This window comes from Ascaphus truei (assembly GCF_040206685.1).
Source record: "Ascaphus truei isolate aAscTru1 chromosome 3 unlocalized genomic scaffold, aAscTru1.hap1 SUPER_3_unloc_9, whole genome shotgun sequence".
NCBI lineage: Eukaryota > Metazoa > Chordata > Amphibia > Anura > Ascaphidae > Ascaphus > Ascaphus truei.
The window spans coordinates 226,971-244,296 of record NW_027453832.1 but is presented as its reverse complement, the minus strand read 5'-3'; the positions used below and the strand labels follow the sequence as shown (position 1 = coordinate 244,296).

The 17,326-nt window shown below is 47.8% G+C and overlaps 1 protein-coding gene across 1 annotated transcript in view; it reads right to left on the bottom strand.

Annotated features, from left to right (window-relative positions):
* The window catches only part of PWP2 (PWP2 small subunit processome component), a 66,388-nt gene that overhangs the window by 36,740 nt on the left and 12,322 nt on the right, over positions 1 to 17,326 (bottom strand). Inside the window, 3 exon segments of the mRNA XM_075580597.1 lie at positions 293 to 363; positions 1,142 to 1,206; positions 1,208 to 1,286. Coding sequence (XP_075436712.1) covers positions 293 to 363; positions 1,142 to 1,206; positions 1,208 to 1,286 — 215 coding nt within the window.

Sequence of the window (17,326 nt, the reverse complement as noted above, 5' to 3'; positions counted from 1 at the left end):
AATGGGAGCGAGGGGGGGTATGGGAGCGAGGGGGGGGTATGGGAGCGAGGGGGGGTATGGGAGCGAGGGGGGGGGGTATGGGAGCGGGGGGGGGGGTATGGGAGCCAGATAAGGGGCCGAGGGGGAAATAAGGGGCAAAAGGGATTACAGAGCTTGTGTTACCAATAAGGGCAATAGGGGAGTGGGGCAAATAATGGGAGAGCGAGATGGAGGAAAAGGAGGCGACAGAAGAGGGGGAGGGGGAGAAGAAAGCCCCCATCGCCCCCCCCCCCCCCCCCCCCCCAGTACGCACCGCTGCAGCCAAACGCGATCCAGTCCCCGGTGCTGTTGATGCTGATAGAAGAGATCCGCTGATCTGAAATACTGATGGGGGGGGGGGGGGGGTTACACCCTCATATTGGCTTCTCTACCCTCCCCCATGTACGTGACTGAGTAACTCAGGCTGTGCTCCCACATTACTCCTCTTCCCCCCTCCCCAGGGCAGTTACCTGAGTGAGTGGATCAGGCTGCGCCCCCCCCCGGGGCAGTTACCTGAGTGAGTGGATCAGGCCGAGCCCCCCCCACCCCCTCCCCCGGGGCAGTTAACTGAGTGAGTGGATCAGGCTGCACCCGCCCCCCCCTGGGGCAGTTACCTGAGTGAGTGGATCAGGCCGAGCCCCCCCCACCCCCCTCCCCCGGGGCAGTTAACTGAGTGAGTGGATCAGGCTGAGCCCCCCCCTCCCCCCCGGGGCAGTTACCTGAGTGAGTGGATCAGGCCGAGCCCCCCCCCCCTCCCCCCGGGGCAGTTACTTGAGTGAGTGGATCAGGCTGAGCCCCCCCCCCCTCCCCCCGGGGCAGTTACCTGAGTGAGTGGATCAGGCTGCGCCCCCCCCTCCCCCCGGGGCAGTTACCTGAGTGAGTGGATCAGGCTGAGCCCCCTCCCCCCCGGGGCAGTTACCTGAGTGAGTGGATCAGGCTGAGCCCCCCCCTCCCCCCGGGGCAGTTACCTGAGTGAGTGGATCAGGCTGCGCCCCCCTCCCCCCGGGGCAGTTACCCGAGTGAGTGGATCAGGCTGCGCCCCCCCCCCCCCACCCCTCCCCCCAGGGCAGTTACCTGAGTGGATCAGGCTGCGCCCCCCCCACCCCTCCCCCCGGGCAGTTACCTGAGTGAGTGGATCAGGCTGAGCTCAGGAAGCTCGTGCAGGTGAAACATCCCGGAGGAGAATCCGGGTGACCAAGAGATGAAGCTTCTTGTGAAACGCGGCGGAGGTCAGAGAGGTAAAATCTCCCTCCTTATTAAAGAAGTGTCTGAGAGAGAGAACAAGGGGGGGGAAGAGGAGGGGAGAGGGGGGAGGAGAGAGAAAAGAGGAGAGAGAAAAGAGGAGAGAGAAAAGAGGAGAGAGAAAAGAGGAGAGAGAAAAGAGGAGAGAGAAAAGAGGAGAGAGGAGAGAGAAAAGAGGAGAGAGGAGAGATAAAAGAGGAGAGAGGAGAGATAAAAGAGGAGAGATAAAAGAGGAGAGAGAAAAGAGGAGAGAGAGAGAAGAGGAGAGAGAAAAGAGGAGAGAGGAGAGAGAAGAGGAGAGAGAAAAGAGGAGAGAGAAGAGGAGAGAGAAAAGAGGAGAGAGAAAAGAGGAGAGAGAAAAGAGGAGAGAGAAAAGAGGAGAGAGGAGAGAGAAAAGAGGAGAAGAGCGGGTCACTATACACAACAAGGAATCCAAAAATGAATAAAGTAATAGTGTGTGTGTGTGATTGTGAATATATATATATATAAAAAAATAAAAAGCAGTTGGCACACTGAAAACAGGTTATCCACTGATGCTTATCGCATATATGCACATACACAGAGAGATTTTACCAGATGGGGGTCCAGGAAAAACGAGACAGCACACAGTCAGGGAAATCCAAAGCTGATGTATTCAGAATAAATACATAGGCACTGCATCCAACTTTTCGGTCATCAGAATGTGACCTTCCTCAGGGATATAGATATATATATACACACATACAGTGTTCGACAAACCTATACATTTGCACGCCCCGGGCGAGTGGATTTAACATCGTGGCGAGCTCCTATTGGCCCAAGCAGCACACGTGTGGTACTAGGTGGCGAGTAGATTTTTTTGTGATTTGTCGACCACACACACACACACACACACACACACACACACACACACACACACACACACACACACACACACACACACACACACACACACACACACACACACACACACACACACACACACACACACACACACACACACACCTTTGATTGAATAAAGCATGAAATAAAATAAATTGTATTTATTTACATAAAGAACACACACAGCTTGAATTACAAAATTATCACGAAGAAACACTTACAGGAACGGGCCAAAACAAAATAAAGTGGAGCGGGAGGGAGGTGAGTGGAGCGGGAGGGAGCGGGAGGGAGGTGAGTGGAGCGGGAGGGAGGTGAGTGGAGCTCCGGGGAGGGAGGTGAGTGGAACGGGAGGGAGGTGAGTGGAGCGGGAGTGAGGTGAGTGGAGTGGGAGGGAGGTGAGTGGAGCAGGAGGGAGGTGAGTGGAGCGGGAGGGAGATGAGTGGAGCTCCGGGGAGGGAGGTGAGTGGAGCTCCGGGGAGGGAGGTGAGTGTGATGGGGGGGAGAGAGGACAGAGAGAGTGTATGTGTGGCCGAGGGGGAAGAGAGAGAGAGAGGGGGGGTGGGTGTGTGTGTGTGTGTCCTTGTCCTTTGGCCCGTCACTCCGCCTCAGGCCAATGAGAGGTGTGCGGGGGCGGGCGGGCCAAGGGACCAATGAGATTTCCCCTAGGGACACAGGCCATACAGACAGGCATACAGTGCTTTCACTAATATAGTATAAGATATAATATATATATATAATATATATAATATAATATATTGACGAAGTTGAGACATTAGGGGGTCTGACATAACAACATAACAGCATTTAGGAAGCAGCCATTTTGTTTGACTATTTTCAGTCCGCCATCTTGTCTTTGTGAGTTTTAATGTCATCTTTCTATGTGAAGAAATCTGTGTGAGAGAGAGAATGGAATGTTTTCGCTCCTAGCTGACTTTATTGACCTTTCCTCATCCAATCAGTTTCAAATTGAAAGTGTAAACAGGCCAGATATTATGAGAAAGCCTCGTTAGTAGTCCAAGATAAACTGTTTCTCACACAATGTGCCAAGTGGCAGAACTAACATCACATTTAACCCCATAATGATTTTTAGCTTACATACAGTTAGTTATTCAGTATTATTATGTATTACAAAATGACACCAGGTTTAGTATTGTTATGTATTACAAAATGAGGTAATGTTTAGTGACGTGCAAGCCCCCCCATAAAAGGGTGGAGCTTTAGGTTTTAGGGTATAAATATATGGCATATTGTGTTATTGTTAGAGAGCTTTTTTTCAAAAGCTGTCTCCGTTGTGCACTTGACTTGAATAAATTCACGTGTTATTCTGTTTCAAAATAACCTCAGACTGTGTTTTTTATTTACGTTTTTCTCAGATGGCGCATTCCGAATAGGGACTCAATATCATCGGAATCGAGCACCCGGATGAATCACTCCTCCATCACTCAAACCTGAGCGCTCATATGAATCAAGGTAAGGCTACCTGCATTTTTTAGACAAACAGCCTGATTAAATAGTTTTGAGTGGTGTGGGGAGCTGATTTTTGAACGGTGTCTTATCTGATGTGATGAGTAAGAATCCCTAGCAGTTTCACGTGAATTTATTATTCTCTGTTCTTGTATTCATTTTAAAGTATAAGAGTTGTTAAGAGTTGTTAGGGGCTAAGGTAAGAGTCCCGTTAAAGGTTTTGGTGATGGGGGTGAGTGTTTGTGTGCTTAAAGGGATTGTTTTCAGACCGTCCTGGGTTGTGATAAATACTTTTGTTGTCTGAGCAGGACGTGTCCCTGATTGTACATTTGCTCTGTTTTGTCATTAACATACCAAGTGAATTCATGGATATCTGGTTAGAAGGTCTTATCTGTATCCATGTTATAAAAGTATAAGGTTTATCAGGACTGGGTTGGACCCGCTGAAGTGATTCAAGTTGGTATAGTTATGGTGAGAAAATATGATTGGGGAAAAGTCCCGTGACAGGTCCTTATTTGCATATTTACACTATTCAGAACAATAACATGCCAAAAGAGTTGTACGTAATCAGCTTGCGCTGATTATTGTAACGCTAAATTGTACAGGTCAATTAACAGTTGATTGCTGTAGCCGAAGAAGTATTGTACATTGTCAATTAACATTGATTATTGTAGCCGAAGAAGTATTGTACAGGTCAATTAAATTTGATTTCTGTAACAGGGGAATAATGGGAAACCAAAAATTCTCAAAGGATTGTGTGTCTGCAGACGAAAATAATAAAGAATGAATACAGAGAACGAAAAGAGACAATATAAATATATTTTGTTGGCCAGTGAATGGCACTGTTTGTACTATTATCAACTAATTGCGCAGATGTTTAAATGAAAGAGGAGTGTTTTTCTGTGGGATTGATAGGCTCAGGGAGCGCCTTCTCGTGTGTTTTTGAATCCCACAGGGAAACATACCTTACGTTAATATGGGTCAAAAGAATTCTGTTGAGGGACAGGAGGGTCCCGCTGCATTTATTTTTACCATTGCCAGGACAGAAGTTAATATAATAACAAGTGAAAAAGAAAGTGAATAGGAAGGAATTAGCAAGTGAATTTGCCGATAGATAATCAAGGCATACGATGGTGTTGAGGAAGTAGATATTGAGGGTTATTTTTATGAAAGATTTATATGCAGAAATTGGGATACAATTAGAGACTATGTATATTGTTTGGAAGGGACAGAAAGTGTTATAATTGTTAAAAAAAAAAAAAAAGGCAGGACATTTTGCTAGTAATTGCAGAGCAGCCCTAAGAGAGAGAAGAGAATGGAAAAGAATGGGAGTAGCCCTGTAACTGGTAAAAAATTTAAAAGGTTTGTCCGTACTGGCCACACGAATAGGTCTTTTAAACCAGAAAATATTATTTTTCCTTCTGTTCTAATGGCAACTGGAAAGAGAATCAGAATAACAGCAGCACAGACCGCGCCCAAACCCCCCTTTTTCTCCAAAGGAATGTGCAAAAGATACGAAAAGTTAACTCAAAAGCTCCGGAGTATAAATAAAAAAAAAATTAGTTTTAAAAGCAGGTTATTTATGAGAAGTTGATTCGCTGTGTAGGAGAGAAGTTTGTGTCTATGTTCTTTGTGTGCCTGTATTGTGGTTTCTGTATTGTGTGTAAACCAGTAAAAACATGTCAATTGCATTTCTATAGGATTAAGATATGTTGCAGAGAGATTTTAAGCTCACACGTATTGTTTAAATGATATATGGTGTGTGCAGTTGTATAATTGACATATTTTTATTTTTAAAGAGGCCACATTTTTATTTTTAAGAGGCCATATTTTTATTTTTAGAGAGGCCATACATTTTTTTCGTTTTTATTGCTGTGGAGAGAGCTCCATTTTTAACTTTGAGCTGAAGTTTCAATTCAGTAATTAATATTTAGAAGACTGAGAAGCTGTTTTGTTATCTGCTCGGCACTCTCAAGGTCTTTTTTGGCGAAACGCCCGGGCTGGCTAATTGCCAAGATAAACAAGCTCTGAAATTTTTCTCTGAGTGTCTTTAAAAAAATAACACTGTCAGTGTGTTCAGCACTGTGCAAAGAGATTATATTACAAGAAATTTACTGTGAAGTCCTATACAAAAGCATTTGACTATTATCTGAATATGTGATGTATTTTATAACTTTTAACCATTTATTTTTTCCATAGGTGTCCTATTTTAATATAAGCAGTAGTTACTGTTAAAATCACTGTATAATATATCATTCTAATTCTGCTGATTAAGCAAACAACATCCTAGTTGCTAATTTATTATTTATTTGTAGAATGTTTTGCCAGGAAGTGGTGCATTGGGAGTCACCTCTCGTTTTTGGGTGTGTCCTGGTTATAGAGTTAAAGGACAAGTGATACATGGTTGCAAATACAGTTACATAAGTGAGCAGGATATATATTATATGCAAGGCATTTCACATTTTTAGCAGAACTAGCTGAGAGACCCGGCGTTGCCCGTGATGTAATGTTCCCGCTCCTCTCTGTCTCCTCTCTCCTCCCCCCTCTCTCTGTTTGTCCCCCATTCACATCAATCCAGTCCCCCCCCTCCCTCCTTTACAGCTCTGTTTGTCCCCCTTTACAGCTTCATGCAGTGTGAGTGCGTCAGTCATTGTGTGTGCGTCAGTCAGTGTGTGTGTGTGTGTGTGTGTGTGCGCCAGTGAGTCTGACGCAGAAACACAAACACACACACACAGACTGAGTGACGCACACACACAGTCAGTGTGTGCGTGCGTGCCTCAGTCAGTGTGTGTGTGCGTGCGTGCCTCAGTCAGTGTGTGTGTGCGTGCGTGCCTCAGTCAGTGTGTGTGTGCGCGTGTGCGCGTCAGCCAGTGTGTGCGCGTCAGTCAGTGTGTGTGCGCGTCAGTCAGTCTGTGTGTGTGCGCGTCAGTGAGTCTGTGTGTGCGCGCGTCAGTCAGGGTGTGTGTGCGTGCGTCAGTCAGGGTGTGTGTGCGTGCGTCAGTCAGGGTGTGTGTGCGTGCGTCAGTCAGGGTGTGTGTGCGTGCGTCAGTCAGGGTGTGTGTGCGTGCGTCAGTCAGGGTGTGTGTGCGTGCGTCAGTCAGGGTGTGTGTGCGTGCGTCAGTCAGGGTGTGTGTGCGTGCGTCAGTCAGGGTGTGTGTGCGTGCGTCAGTCAGGGTGTGTGTGCGTGCGTCAGTCAGGGTGTGTGTGCGTGCGTCAGTCAGGGTGTGTGTGCGTGCGTCAGTCAGGGTGTGTGTGCGTGCGTCAGTCAGGGTGTGTGTGCGTGCGTCAGTCAGGGTGTGTGTGCGTGCGTCAGTCAGGGTGTGTGTGCGTGCGTCAGTCAGGGTGTGTGTGCGTGCGTCAGTCAGGGTGTGTGTGCGTGCGTCAGTCAGGGTGTGTGTGCGTGCGTCAGTCAGGGTGTGTGTGCGTGCGTCAGTCAGGGTGTGTGTGCGTGCGTCAGTCAGGGTGTGTGTGCGTGCGTCAGTCAGGGGGTGTGTGCGTGCGTCAGTCAGGGGGTGTGTGCGTGCGTCAGTCAGGGGGTGTGTGCGTGCGTCAGTCAGGGGGTGTGTGCGTGCGTCAGTCAGGGTGTGTGTGCGTGCGTCAGTCAGGGTGTGTGTGCGTGCGTCAGTCAGGGTGTGTGTGCGTGCGTCAGTCAGGGTGTGTGTGCGTGCGTCAGTCAGGGTGTGTGTGCGTGCGTCAGTCAGGGTGTGTGTGCGTGCGTCAGTCAGGGGGTGTGTGCGTGCGTCAGTCAGGGGGTGTGTGCGTGCGTCAGTCAGGGGGTGTGTGCGTGCGTCAGTCAGGGGGTGTGTGCGTGCGTCAGTCAGGGTGTGTGTGCGTGCGTCAGTCAGGGTGTGTGTGCGTCAGTCAGGGTGTGTGTGCGTGCGTCAGTCAGGGTGTGTGTGCGTGCGTCAGTCATGGGGTGTGTGCGTGCGTCAGTCATGGGGTGTGTGCGTGCGTCAGTCATGGGGTGTGTGCGTGCGTCAGTCATGGGGTGTGTGCGTGCGTCAGTCATGGGGTGTGTGCGTGCGTCAGTCATGGGGTGCGCGTGGCAGGCAGTCGGTGTGTGCGTCAGTTAGTGTGTGTGCGCGGGCGCCATTCAGTGTGTCAGGCAGTCAGTGTGTGTGTGTGTGTCAGTCAGTGTTTGCGTGCGGCAGTGAGTCGGTGAGTGGGTGTCTGTGTGTCAGTCAGTGTGTGACTGTGTGTCAGTCAGTGTGTGTGTACCTCCTTGCGCCAGCCGGTGCTCCCGGCTCGGCCGCGGTGGGGTGTGAGGGGGGAGGTTACCTCCTTGCGCCCCCGTTGCTCCCGGCTCGGCCGCGGGGGGGGTTAAGTGCTTGCTGGCGCTCCCGGCGGTAAGACGGGGCCGCGATGCTAAGAGCTGAGTGGGCAGGCGGCGGCGTGTGAGAGGCGGCGGGAGTTTTGCTGGCGGCGGGAGTTTTGCTGGCGGTGTGAGAGGTGAGGTGGAGGAGGCTTGGCGCCGGAGAGGCTGAGGGGTTTGCGGTGAGGGGGGGCGGGGGGGTTTGCGGTGAGGGGGGGCGGGGGGGTTTGCGGTGAGGGGGCGGGGGGGTTTGCGGTGAGGGGGGGCGGGGGGGTTTGCGGTGAGGGGGGGCGCGGTGATGGGGGCACACCACACACGACGGGAGTGAGAGGTGGTGGAGAGTGGGACAGGCGCAGATCCGAGGAGAGTGACTGTGTGTGTGTGTCTCTCTCCTTTGGCCCGTCACTCCGCCTCAGGCCAATGAGAGGTGTGCAGGGGCGGGCGGGCCAAGGGAGCAATCTCATTGGCCTGGCCCAAGGTCCAATGGGATTGCCGCTAGGGACACAGGGAGACACATACAGACATAGAAACATATGACTGTTTGAGAAATATATAGTAGATAGTTACAATGGAGTGTTTGGGGTGGAGGCCTGACTAGAATTGGCTAGGGGCATTTGTCTTAGTATAGTAATTGTTTAATTGGGAGTGAACACATTTTTGTCCATAACTGGATAGTATTGTATTGTATGACTTTATTTATATAAAGCGTCAAAAATGTACTCAGCACTTCACAAAGAATACAGTAGGAGGGAATTATAATAGAATAGTAAGTGCAGCAAAATCAGACAATAGGAAAGGAAATCCCTGCCCTTAAGAGCTTACAATCTAAGGTTTGAGGAAAATTTACAGAGATAGCAGGTGAGGGAATAAGTGCTGTAGATGGCAGTGCTTGGCCACAATGGGTGTGGTAGGAGTGACTGTGTGTGGAATAATAGCCATGAGTGCAGGCTATTGGGATGTTTAATTTGTGGGGCGAGTTTTAAGGTTAGTTAGTATTTAATGAAAAGGTTTATACCATTTGCATCGGAGGAGATGACAGTGAGGCATGAATGAGAGCAAGTGTGTATTGGGAGAAGAGAGATTGGTCTGTAGTTTGAGACAGTGTTTTTGTCCCCACTTTTGAAGATTGGGACAGCTCTGGTAGTTTTCCAGGTCTTAGGGATATGGCCTGCAGACAGGATAGAGTTGATTATGGAAGCAATTGGTTTGACAATGAATGAGGCCCAAAGTCTTAGGAACTTAGATTGTAGTACAGTCAAGTCCACATTAGCTGCTTAGTTTTAAATATGAGGAGCATTAATAGGAGATACCTCTGTCTATATGCAGATGTTAAGACAGTAGTAAACACATTGATACAAGAATTTATTCCTAGGTATAAATTATCTCCCTATGAGACACTTATGGGATGACTTATGACTATCAGTAGTTCAAAGGAACAAATTAAGGACCATCTATTAGTAATAAAACAATTAATAAGTATTGTATGCCACTAATACATTTTTTGAGTCTCTCTAGGCAAAGTTGAAAGTGCACCTACTCGAGAAGGGGTTAATAGTTAAATATTTCCTACGCAAGCATGCTCTTCATCCCAGATGAAAAGGCCTATACTAACCACCAATACAGCAATTAAAGTGGCAGAGTTCTTTCCCTGGACCCAAAGTACAGTAAAGCTCGTTCCAGCTCCACCAAAGACCAAAGTCACCTAAAGCACAGCCGCATCAAGTTAACGTTTTGACTAGACAAACTTTGACCGTTAACCAACGAGGAAAATAAGACACCAGGCTGAGGCCTGATCTTATCAGGAACATTTCATTTTTTCAAAGACTCAATATTTGTATTCTTTTATAGTGTGTATAAGTTAGAATTTTAAGATGTATGTACAATTGGGTCTGCGAAGGTATAACCCACAGAGAGAGGACAGGATTGTCATGATGATGCTCTGCGGAGCTTTGTCAGCAATACTCATCTGCCTGTGTTCCTTATACATCGCAGATATCTATCACCATGGTCAAGGTAACACTACACTAAGCATCTCACCCACAAACATCAAAGTCCATTGGTTCCCTGGAAGCGAGGCTTGTGAATGCTCTTGTATGTGTTTTGGCAGTACTCATCACTCTATGTATGTGTCATGTTCAGCAAAACTTTGATCCAGAAGTGTGTTGCACCCCCACCGAGAGGAGGGGGTCACCCAGGGGCGTGTGTAAGCCACAAGCAAAGGATCACAAGTCAGCCATTTTTGACCATCGCAGACATTTTTTGTTCTGTTTTTCTGAGTGAATGATGTATATAATGCGTGCAGGGTGAGGATCATGCATTCACTTCCACAGACACCAACCCCCTCAATTCTCAGTAATAGAATGCTGTGCTAATTCTCAAAATATATTATGGTAGAGATAGATGCCATTTTCTTTAGCTAGCAGCAGAAAGGTCACTTGCCTAAAATAATTTTTTTGCATTTTTTGTATCCATTTTTACGCTAGCAACACCAATCATTTATGGGTCAAGTGCCTCCAACAACCAGAAACAAGAAAAAAACACCAAATATTTCAGGGCTGAAAGTAGTTTATGGAAAGAACAATTTTGGGTTAGTTTAGTTCTAAATGTAGACGGTGGGTTACTATATGACAGGCTTGTGTTAGATGATGTCCTCAATCTCACCACTACAGCTATTGCATCACTAAACCAAGAACAGGTTCAGATCAGGCTTATGGCCTTACAAAACAGAATGGCTTTAGATTACATTTTAGCATTAAAAGGAGGTGTATGTGCCCTAATTAAAGAACAATGTTGTGTTTTCATCCAAGATCAGAGTGGCAAGGTACAGCATGAGTTAGACAAGATAGAAGAAATTCAAGAAAGACTTAGGAAGGAAGGTGACACAGACTGGAACCCTTTGGGGCTGTGTGGATTGGTAGGATCACTAGGAGCGACATTTTTGAATGCGGTAATGTGTGTGTGATTGTGAGACTTGTTGTCATCTATGTTTGTGTTACATTTGTCAAAGGCATGATCCACAAATGTGCCACCCCCTCTGCAGACATAATGCCATTGTTTGCAGAACCAATTTACAGCAGTCCCTTGAAGAAAGAAGATGCCAAGTACAGTGTTCTAACTCTGGACAAGAATTTGGCTATAACGCCATACTACGAGACTATGACTACATTTGGCAGGCACCCTCGTGCACTGTCCTACACCCTCAAGCAGCATTATGAGATGATGGAGCACCCTTGTGACTCCCAACGTGTTTCTGGACTAAAATCATGCCAATAATTCTCAAAAAACAATGTTTTAAAGAATCAGAGGAGGGACTGACAAAGTTGAGACATTAGGGGGTCTGACATAACAGCATTAGGATCAAAGCAGCCATTTTGTTTGACTATTTTCAGTCCGCCATCTTGTCTTGTCTTTGTGAGTTTTAATGTCATCTTTCTATGTGAAGAAATCTGTGTGAGAGAGAGAATGGAAGGTTTTCGCTCCTAGCTGACTTTATTGATCTTTCCTCATCCAATCAGCTCCAAATTAAAGTGTAAACAGGCCAGAAGTTATGAGAAGCCTCGTTAGTAGTCTAAGATAAGCTCAGTTTCTCATACAATGTGCCAAGTGGCAGAACTGACCTCACATTTAACCCCATAATGATTTTTAGCTTACGTACATTTATCCAGTATTATTATGTATTACAAAATGACATCAGCTTTAGTATTGTTATGTATTACAAAATGAGGTAATGTTTAGTGACGTGCAAGCCCCCCATAAAGGGGTGGAGCTTTAGGTTTTAGGGTATACATATATGGCATATTGTGTTATTGTTAGAGAGCTTTTTATCCAAAAGCTGTCTCCTTGTGCACTTGACTTGAATAAATTCACGTGTCACACACACGCACACGCACACGCACACGCACGATACCGTTCTGTGGCTAACGAAATGCTTTTATTTGTGCGAGCTTTCGAGATCTCTGATCTCTTCTTCCAGAGATGGTATAATGAATAAAGCAAGAAAGGGTGTACTTAAAAACAGTGTCTATTGGAATGTTATCTGTGCTTGTCCCTCCCCCGTGTGTAGATGTGATTTATGGCTAGAGTTATTGAAATCAAACCTGCGGACAAGGGAGGAGCAGTGGTCATAATGAGCACCACAGACTACCTGCGGGAAGCGCACAGACTACCTGCGGGAAGCGCACAGACTACCTGCGGGAAGCGCACAGACTACCTGCGGGAAGCGCACAGACTACCTGCGGGAAGCGCACAGACTACCTGCGGGAAGCGCACAGACTACCTGCGGGAAGCGCACAGACTACCTGCGGGAAGCGCACAGACTACCTGCGGGAAGCGCACAGACTACCTGCGGGAAGCGCACAGACAACTCTCTGATGCTAAGGCTGCGTCCATAGAACGTGGAGCAGCGCTGAGTCGCGCTGATGCTCACCTGATCAAGCATGAGCGATTTCATGCCCATGCAGGCGAGCCAGCGTCCACGATCGGGAGGCGGGGCAGTGACGTCGCTGGCGCCGTGATGTTGACGCTGCTTCGCGCTGATTGGATGTTTTCACCCGACAGCACGCTGAAAAACAGCTTGGCTGTCGGCAGAAATATCCAACTTGTCAGCACGCCAGCGGACGCTCGCGTGAGCCCCTCTAAAGACCTCCTCACTGAGGATGCCGGGGCTCAGCGCGGAGCGTCCGCACGGCTCAGCGCGGCCTGTCCTTCTATGGACGTGGCCTAAGTATTACACCAAACTGCAGGAGGATCCAACAAAAAAATACATGCGAGAACTCAACAGGATCATTAAAACACTCCCGATCCGCACAAGAGAACAAATTCTGGACCTGATACCAGCTAACCCAAACCTGGCACATTCTACATGCTCCCTAAAATTCACAAAGAGGGTTACCCTGGGCGCCCAATTATCTCTGGATCTGGCACACTTACCGAGAATATTTCTGGCTGGGTGGAGGGCATTCTCAATGCACTTGTCAGGAACACACCCAGCTATATCCAGGATACCACCGACCTGCTAAACAAACTGAATGCCATTGGCCCCCTCCCAACAGGAACACTACTAGCAACCATGGATGTAGAGTCGCTTTATACAAACATCCCCCACGAGGATGGGATTTCAGCCTGCAGATACTTTCTGGGACCCCAGGAGCCACTCACAGAGACAGTGACTAAATGCATCGAATTTATTCTGACCCATAACTACTTCACATTTGGAAATGACACATACCACCAGACAACCGGGACCGCTATGGGCACTCGAATGGCGCCACAGTATGCCAATCTGTTCTGCGCAAAATTGGAAAGTGACTTTCTTTTCACCTGTCACTTGAAACCCCTTACATACCTTCGCTACATCGAGGACATCCTCCTGATTTGGACCTCTGGTGAACAGGACCTCCTACAGTTCCATGAGAACTTCAATACGTTCCACCCGACCATCAACCTCAAACTCACCTATTCTCCGGACGAAGAATATTTCCTAGACACCACCATTACTATAAAGAACAAACAACTACAGACTTCTGTATACCGCAAACCTACAGACAGAGCCAGCTATCTGAGGGACAACAGCTTCCACCCGACACACTAAGCATGCAACCATCTACAGTCAAGCCATACGGTGCAACCGGATATGCTCCGACACAGCAGACAGAGGCCAGCGGATAACAGCCTTGAGATTGGATTTCATAAACCGTGGATATAACCACAGAATTGTAGACCAGCAAAAACACAAAGCCACCAGAATACCAAGAAGTGATCTCCTTGACTACAGACAGAAAGAGACAAGCAACAGGGTACCCTTTGGTGGTCACATATAACCCACACCTAGAAGCCCTACGCAAGATCGCCAGGAAACTACAACCCATCCTCCAGGAAGATACAAGACTGCAACATGTCTTCCCTGAAACACCCTTATCATACAGATAACCCCATAATCTCAAGGAAAGAAAAAGAGATGGTGAGGAGTAAAGTATTCAACAGTACAACTGAATGTGGGACAAGACTGTGCCAGTACGCAAGATGCAAAACCTGCGTAATGCTCCACACAGGGGGCACAATACAAATACCACACAGGAATCTGGAGTACAAAATCAGAGGAAGGTTCACCTGTTCCTCTAGCAATGTCGTGTACCTCATCATGTGCATGAAATGCCCAGGGGGCTGCTACTACATAGGTGAGACAGGACAGGGGCTAAACAAGAGAATGAATCTGCATCGCCACAGCATCACACGCGGAACAAGAGACCGTCCTGTCGGCAAATATTTCTCTGACTCTGGCCATAAGATGAACGATCTGAGGTGGCCACTCAAAGGAAATCTTAAAAGACCGAAAGAGAGACGGTTGCATGAATACAAATTTATGCAACTGTTCGGGACACTTAGCGGTGGCCTAAACAGAGACCGAAATGTTATGAGTCATTACTGACACAAGTGAACTCTCTTCCCATGAGTGCTAAAGGCCATGTCTATACATACTGCGCTATACGTATGCACATACAGCTGTCTCTTACACATACATATACTCTATGTAATTCCATCCCTATATACTAATAGGGACCACATAGTATCTACACACACTTTTAGTAATGCAACACTCTCACATTTCCACACCATTCATATACACTCCCACTCCACACACACCTTATGTAAAGCACTGTATACACTGTGGGCTCTTCATTCATATATATATATATATATAGATGTGATTTATGGCTAGAGGTGTGTGTGATGTGATTTATGGCTAGAGGTGTGTGTGTGTGTGTGTGTGTGTGTGTGTGTGTGTGTGTGTGTGTGTGTGTGTGTGTATACACACACACACACACACACACACACACACACACACACACACACACACACACACACCTCTAGCCATAAATCACATCTACACACGGGGGAGGGACAAGCACAGATAACATTCCAAGAGAGACAGTTTTTAAGTATACCTTTTGCTTGCTTTATTCATTGTACCATCGCCGGAAGAAGAGATCAGTATATCTCGAAAGCTTGCACAAATAAAAGCATTTCGTTAGCCACAGAACGGTATCATCTATTTATTTTTGATTATTGAAGCTCAGCTAACACGGTACATATACATACATACATCCTAACACAGCACATTGCAGGCCTGTCCTACCTCTCCTAACACAGCACATTGCAGGCCTATCCTCCCTCTCCTAACACAGCACATTGCAGGCCTATCCTACCTCTCCTAACACAGCACATTGCAGGCCTGTCCTACCTCTCCTAACACAGCACATTGCAGGCCTATCCTACCTCTCCTAACACAGCACATTGCAGGCCTGTCCTACCTCTCCTAACACAGCACATTGCAGGCCTATCCTACCTCTCCTAACACAGCACATTGCAGGCCTATCCTACCTCTCCTAACACAGCACATTGTAGGCCTATCCTACCTCTCCTAACACAACACATTGCAGGCCTGTCCTACCTCTCCTAACAGCACATTGCAGGCCTATCCTACCTCTTCTAACACAGCACATTGCAGGCCTGTCCTACCTCTCCTAACACAGCACATTGCAGGCCTGTCCTACCTCTCCTAACAGCACATTGCAGGCCTATCCTACCTCTTCTAACAAAGCACATTGCAGGCCTGTCCTACCTCTCCTAACACAGCACATTGCAGGCCTATCCTACCTCTCCTAACACAGCACATTGCAGGCCTATCCTAACTCTCCTAACACAGCACATTGCAGGCCTATCCTACCTCTCCTAGCACAGCACATTGCAGGCCTATCCTACCTCTTCTAACACAGCACATTGCAGGTCTGTCCTACCTCTTCTAACACAGCACATTGCAGGCCTATCCTACCTCCTAACACAGCACATTGCAGGCCTATCCTACCTCTTCGAACACAGCACATTGCAGGTCTGTCCTACCTCTCCTAACACATTGCAGGCTTATCCTACCTCTTCTAACACAGCACATTGCAGGTCTAGCCTACCTCTCCTAACACAGCACATTGTAGGCCTATCCTACCTCTCCTAACACAGGCCTATCCTACCTCTCCTAACACAGCACATTGCAGACCTGCCCTACGTCTCCTAACACAGCACATTGCAGGTCTATCCTACCTCTCCTAACACAGCACATTGCAGGCCTATCCTACCTCTCCTAACACAGCATATTGCAGGTCTATCCTACCTCTTCTAACACAGCACATTGCAGGTCTGTCCTACCTCTCCAAACACATTGCAGGCCTGTCCTACCTCTCCTAACACAACACATTGCAGGCCTATGCTACCTCTTCTAACACAGCACATTGTAGGCCTATCCTACCTCTCCTAACAGCACATTGCAGGCCTATCCTACCTCTCCTAACACAGCACATTGCAGCCTGTCCTACCTCTTCTAACACAGCACATTGCAGGCTTATCCTACCTCTTCTAACAGCACATTGCAGGCCTATCCTACCTCTCCTAACACAGCACATTGTAGGCCTATCCTACCTCTTCTAACACAGCACATTGCAGGCCTATACTACCTCTCCTAACAAACACATTGCAGGTCTATCCTACCTCTCCTAACATAGCACATTGTAGGCCTCTCCTAACACAGCACATTGCAGCCTGTCCTACCTCTCCAAACAAAGCACATTGCAGGCCTATCCTACCTCTCCAAACAAAGCACATTGCAGGCCTATCCTACCTCTCCTAACACAGCACATTGCAGGTCTATCCTACCTCTCCTAACACAGCACATTGCAGGCCTATCCTACCTCTCCTAACACAGCACATTGCAGGCCTATCCTACCTCTCCTAACACAGCACATTGCAGGCCTATCCTACCTCTTCTAACACGCACCGGGTACAACTTTTTCACAGCAGGGACATAGCTAGAGAGTGGAGAGGATTAAGTTCCTATGGGACTCTTGTATAGCTGTGAATAACAGACCAAATTCTGATTTGATCTCCTATTGCCTATTTTTATTTTAAGTGAATTCAATAGCTTCTGCTTAAGGTTTTATATATTTGAATAAATAGTACAGCTGAACCCCGTTATAACGCGGTGCTTGGGGTCCACATAATGATACCACGTTATAACCGGGATCGCGGGGGAAAAATGGTCCGCCGCGATCAGGGTTTCCGTGTCCGCCGAAGGGGTAACTGGAATAACTCTCCCAGCTGTCGCGGAACCCGGCGTCGCAGTGGCACCCCCACGCAGGACTTACCCGGAGCAGCAGCTCATCTGTGTGCACAGAAGTTACCCAGTCTGCACAGGGGATGGAATATCTGCTAGGTATGGCTTCAGTGTGTGTGTCAGCGTGTGTGTCAGCGTGTGTGTCAGCGTGTGTGTCAGCGTGTGTGTCAGCGTGCGTGTCAGCGTGCGTGTCAGCGTGCGTGTCAGCGTGCGTGTCAGCGTGCGTGTCAGCGTGCGTGTCAGCGTGCGTGTCAGCGTGCGTGTCAGCG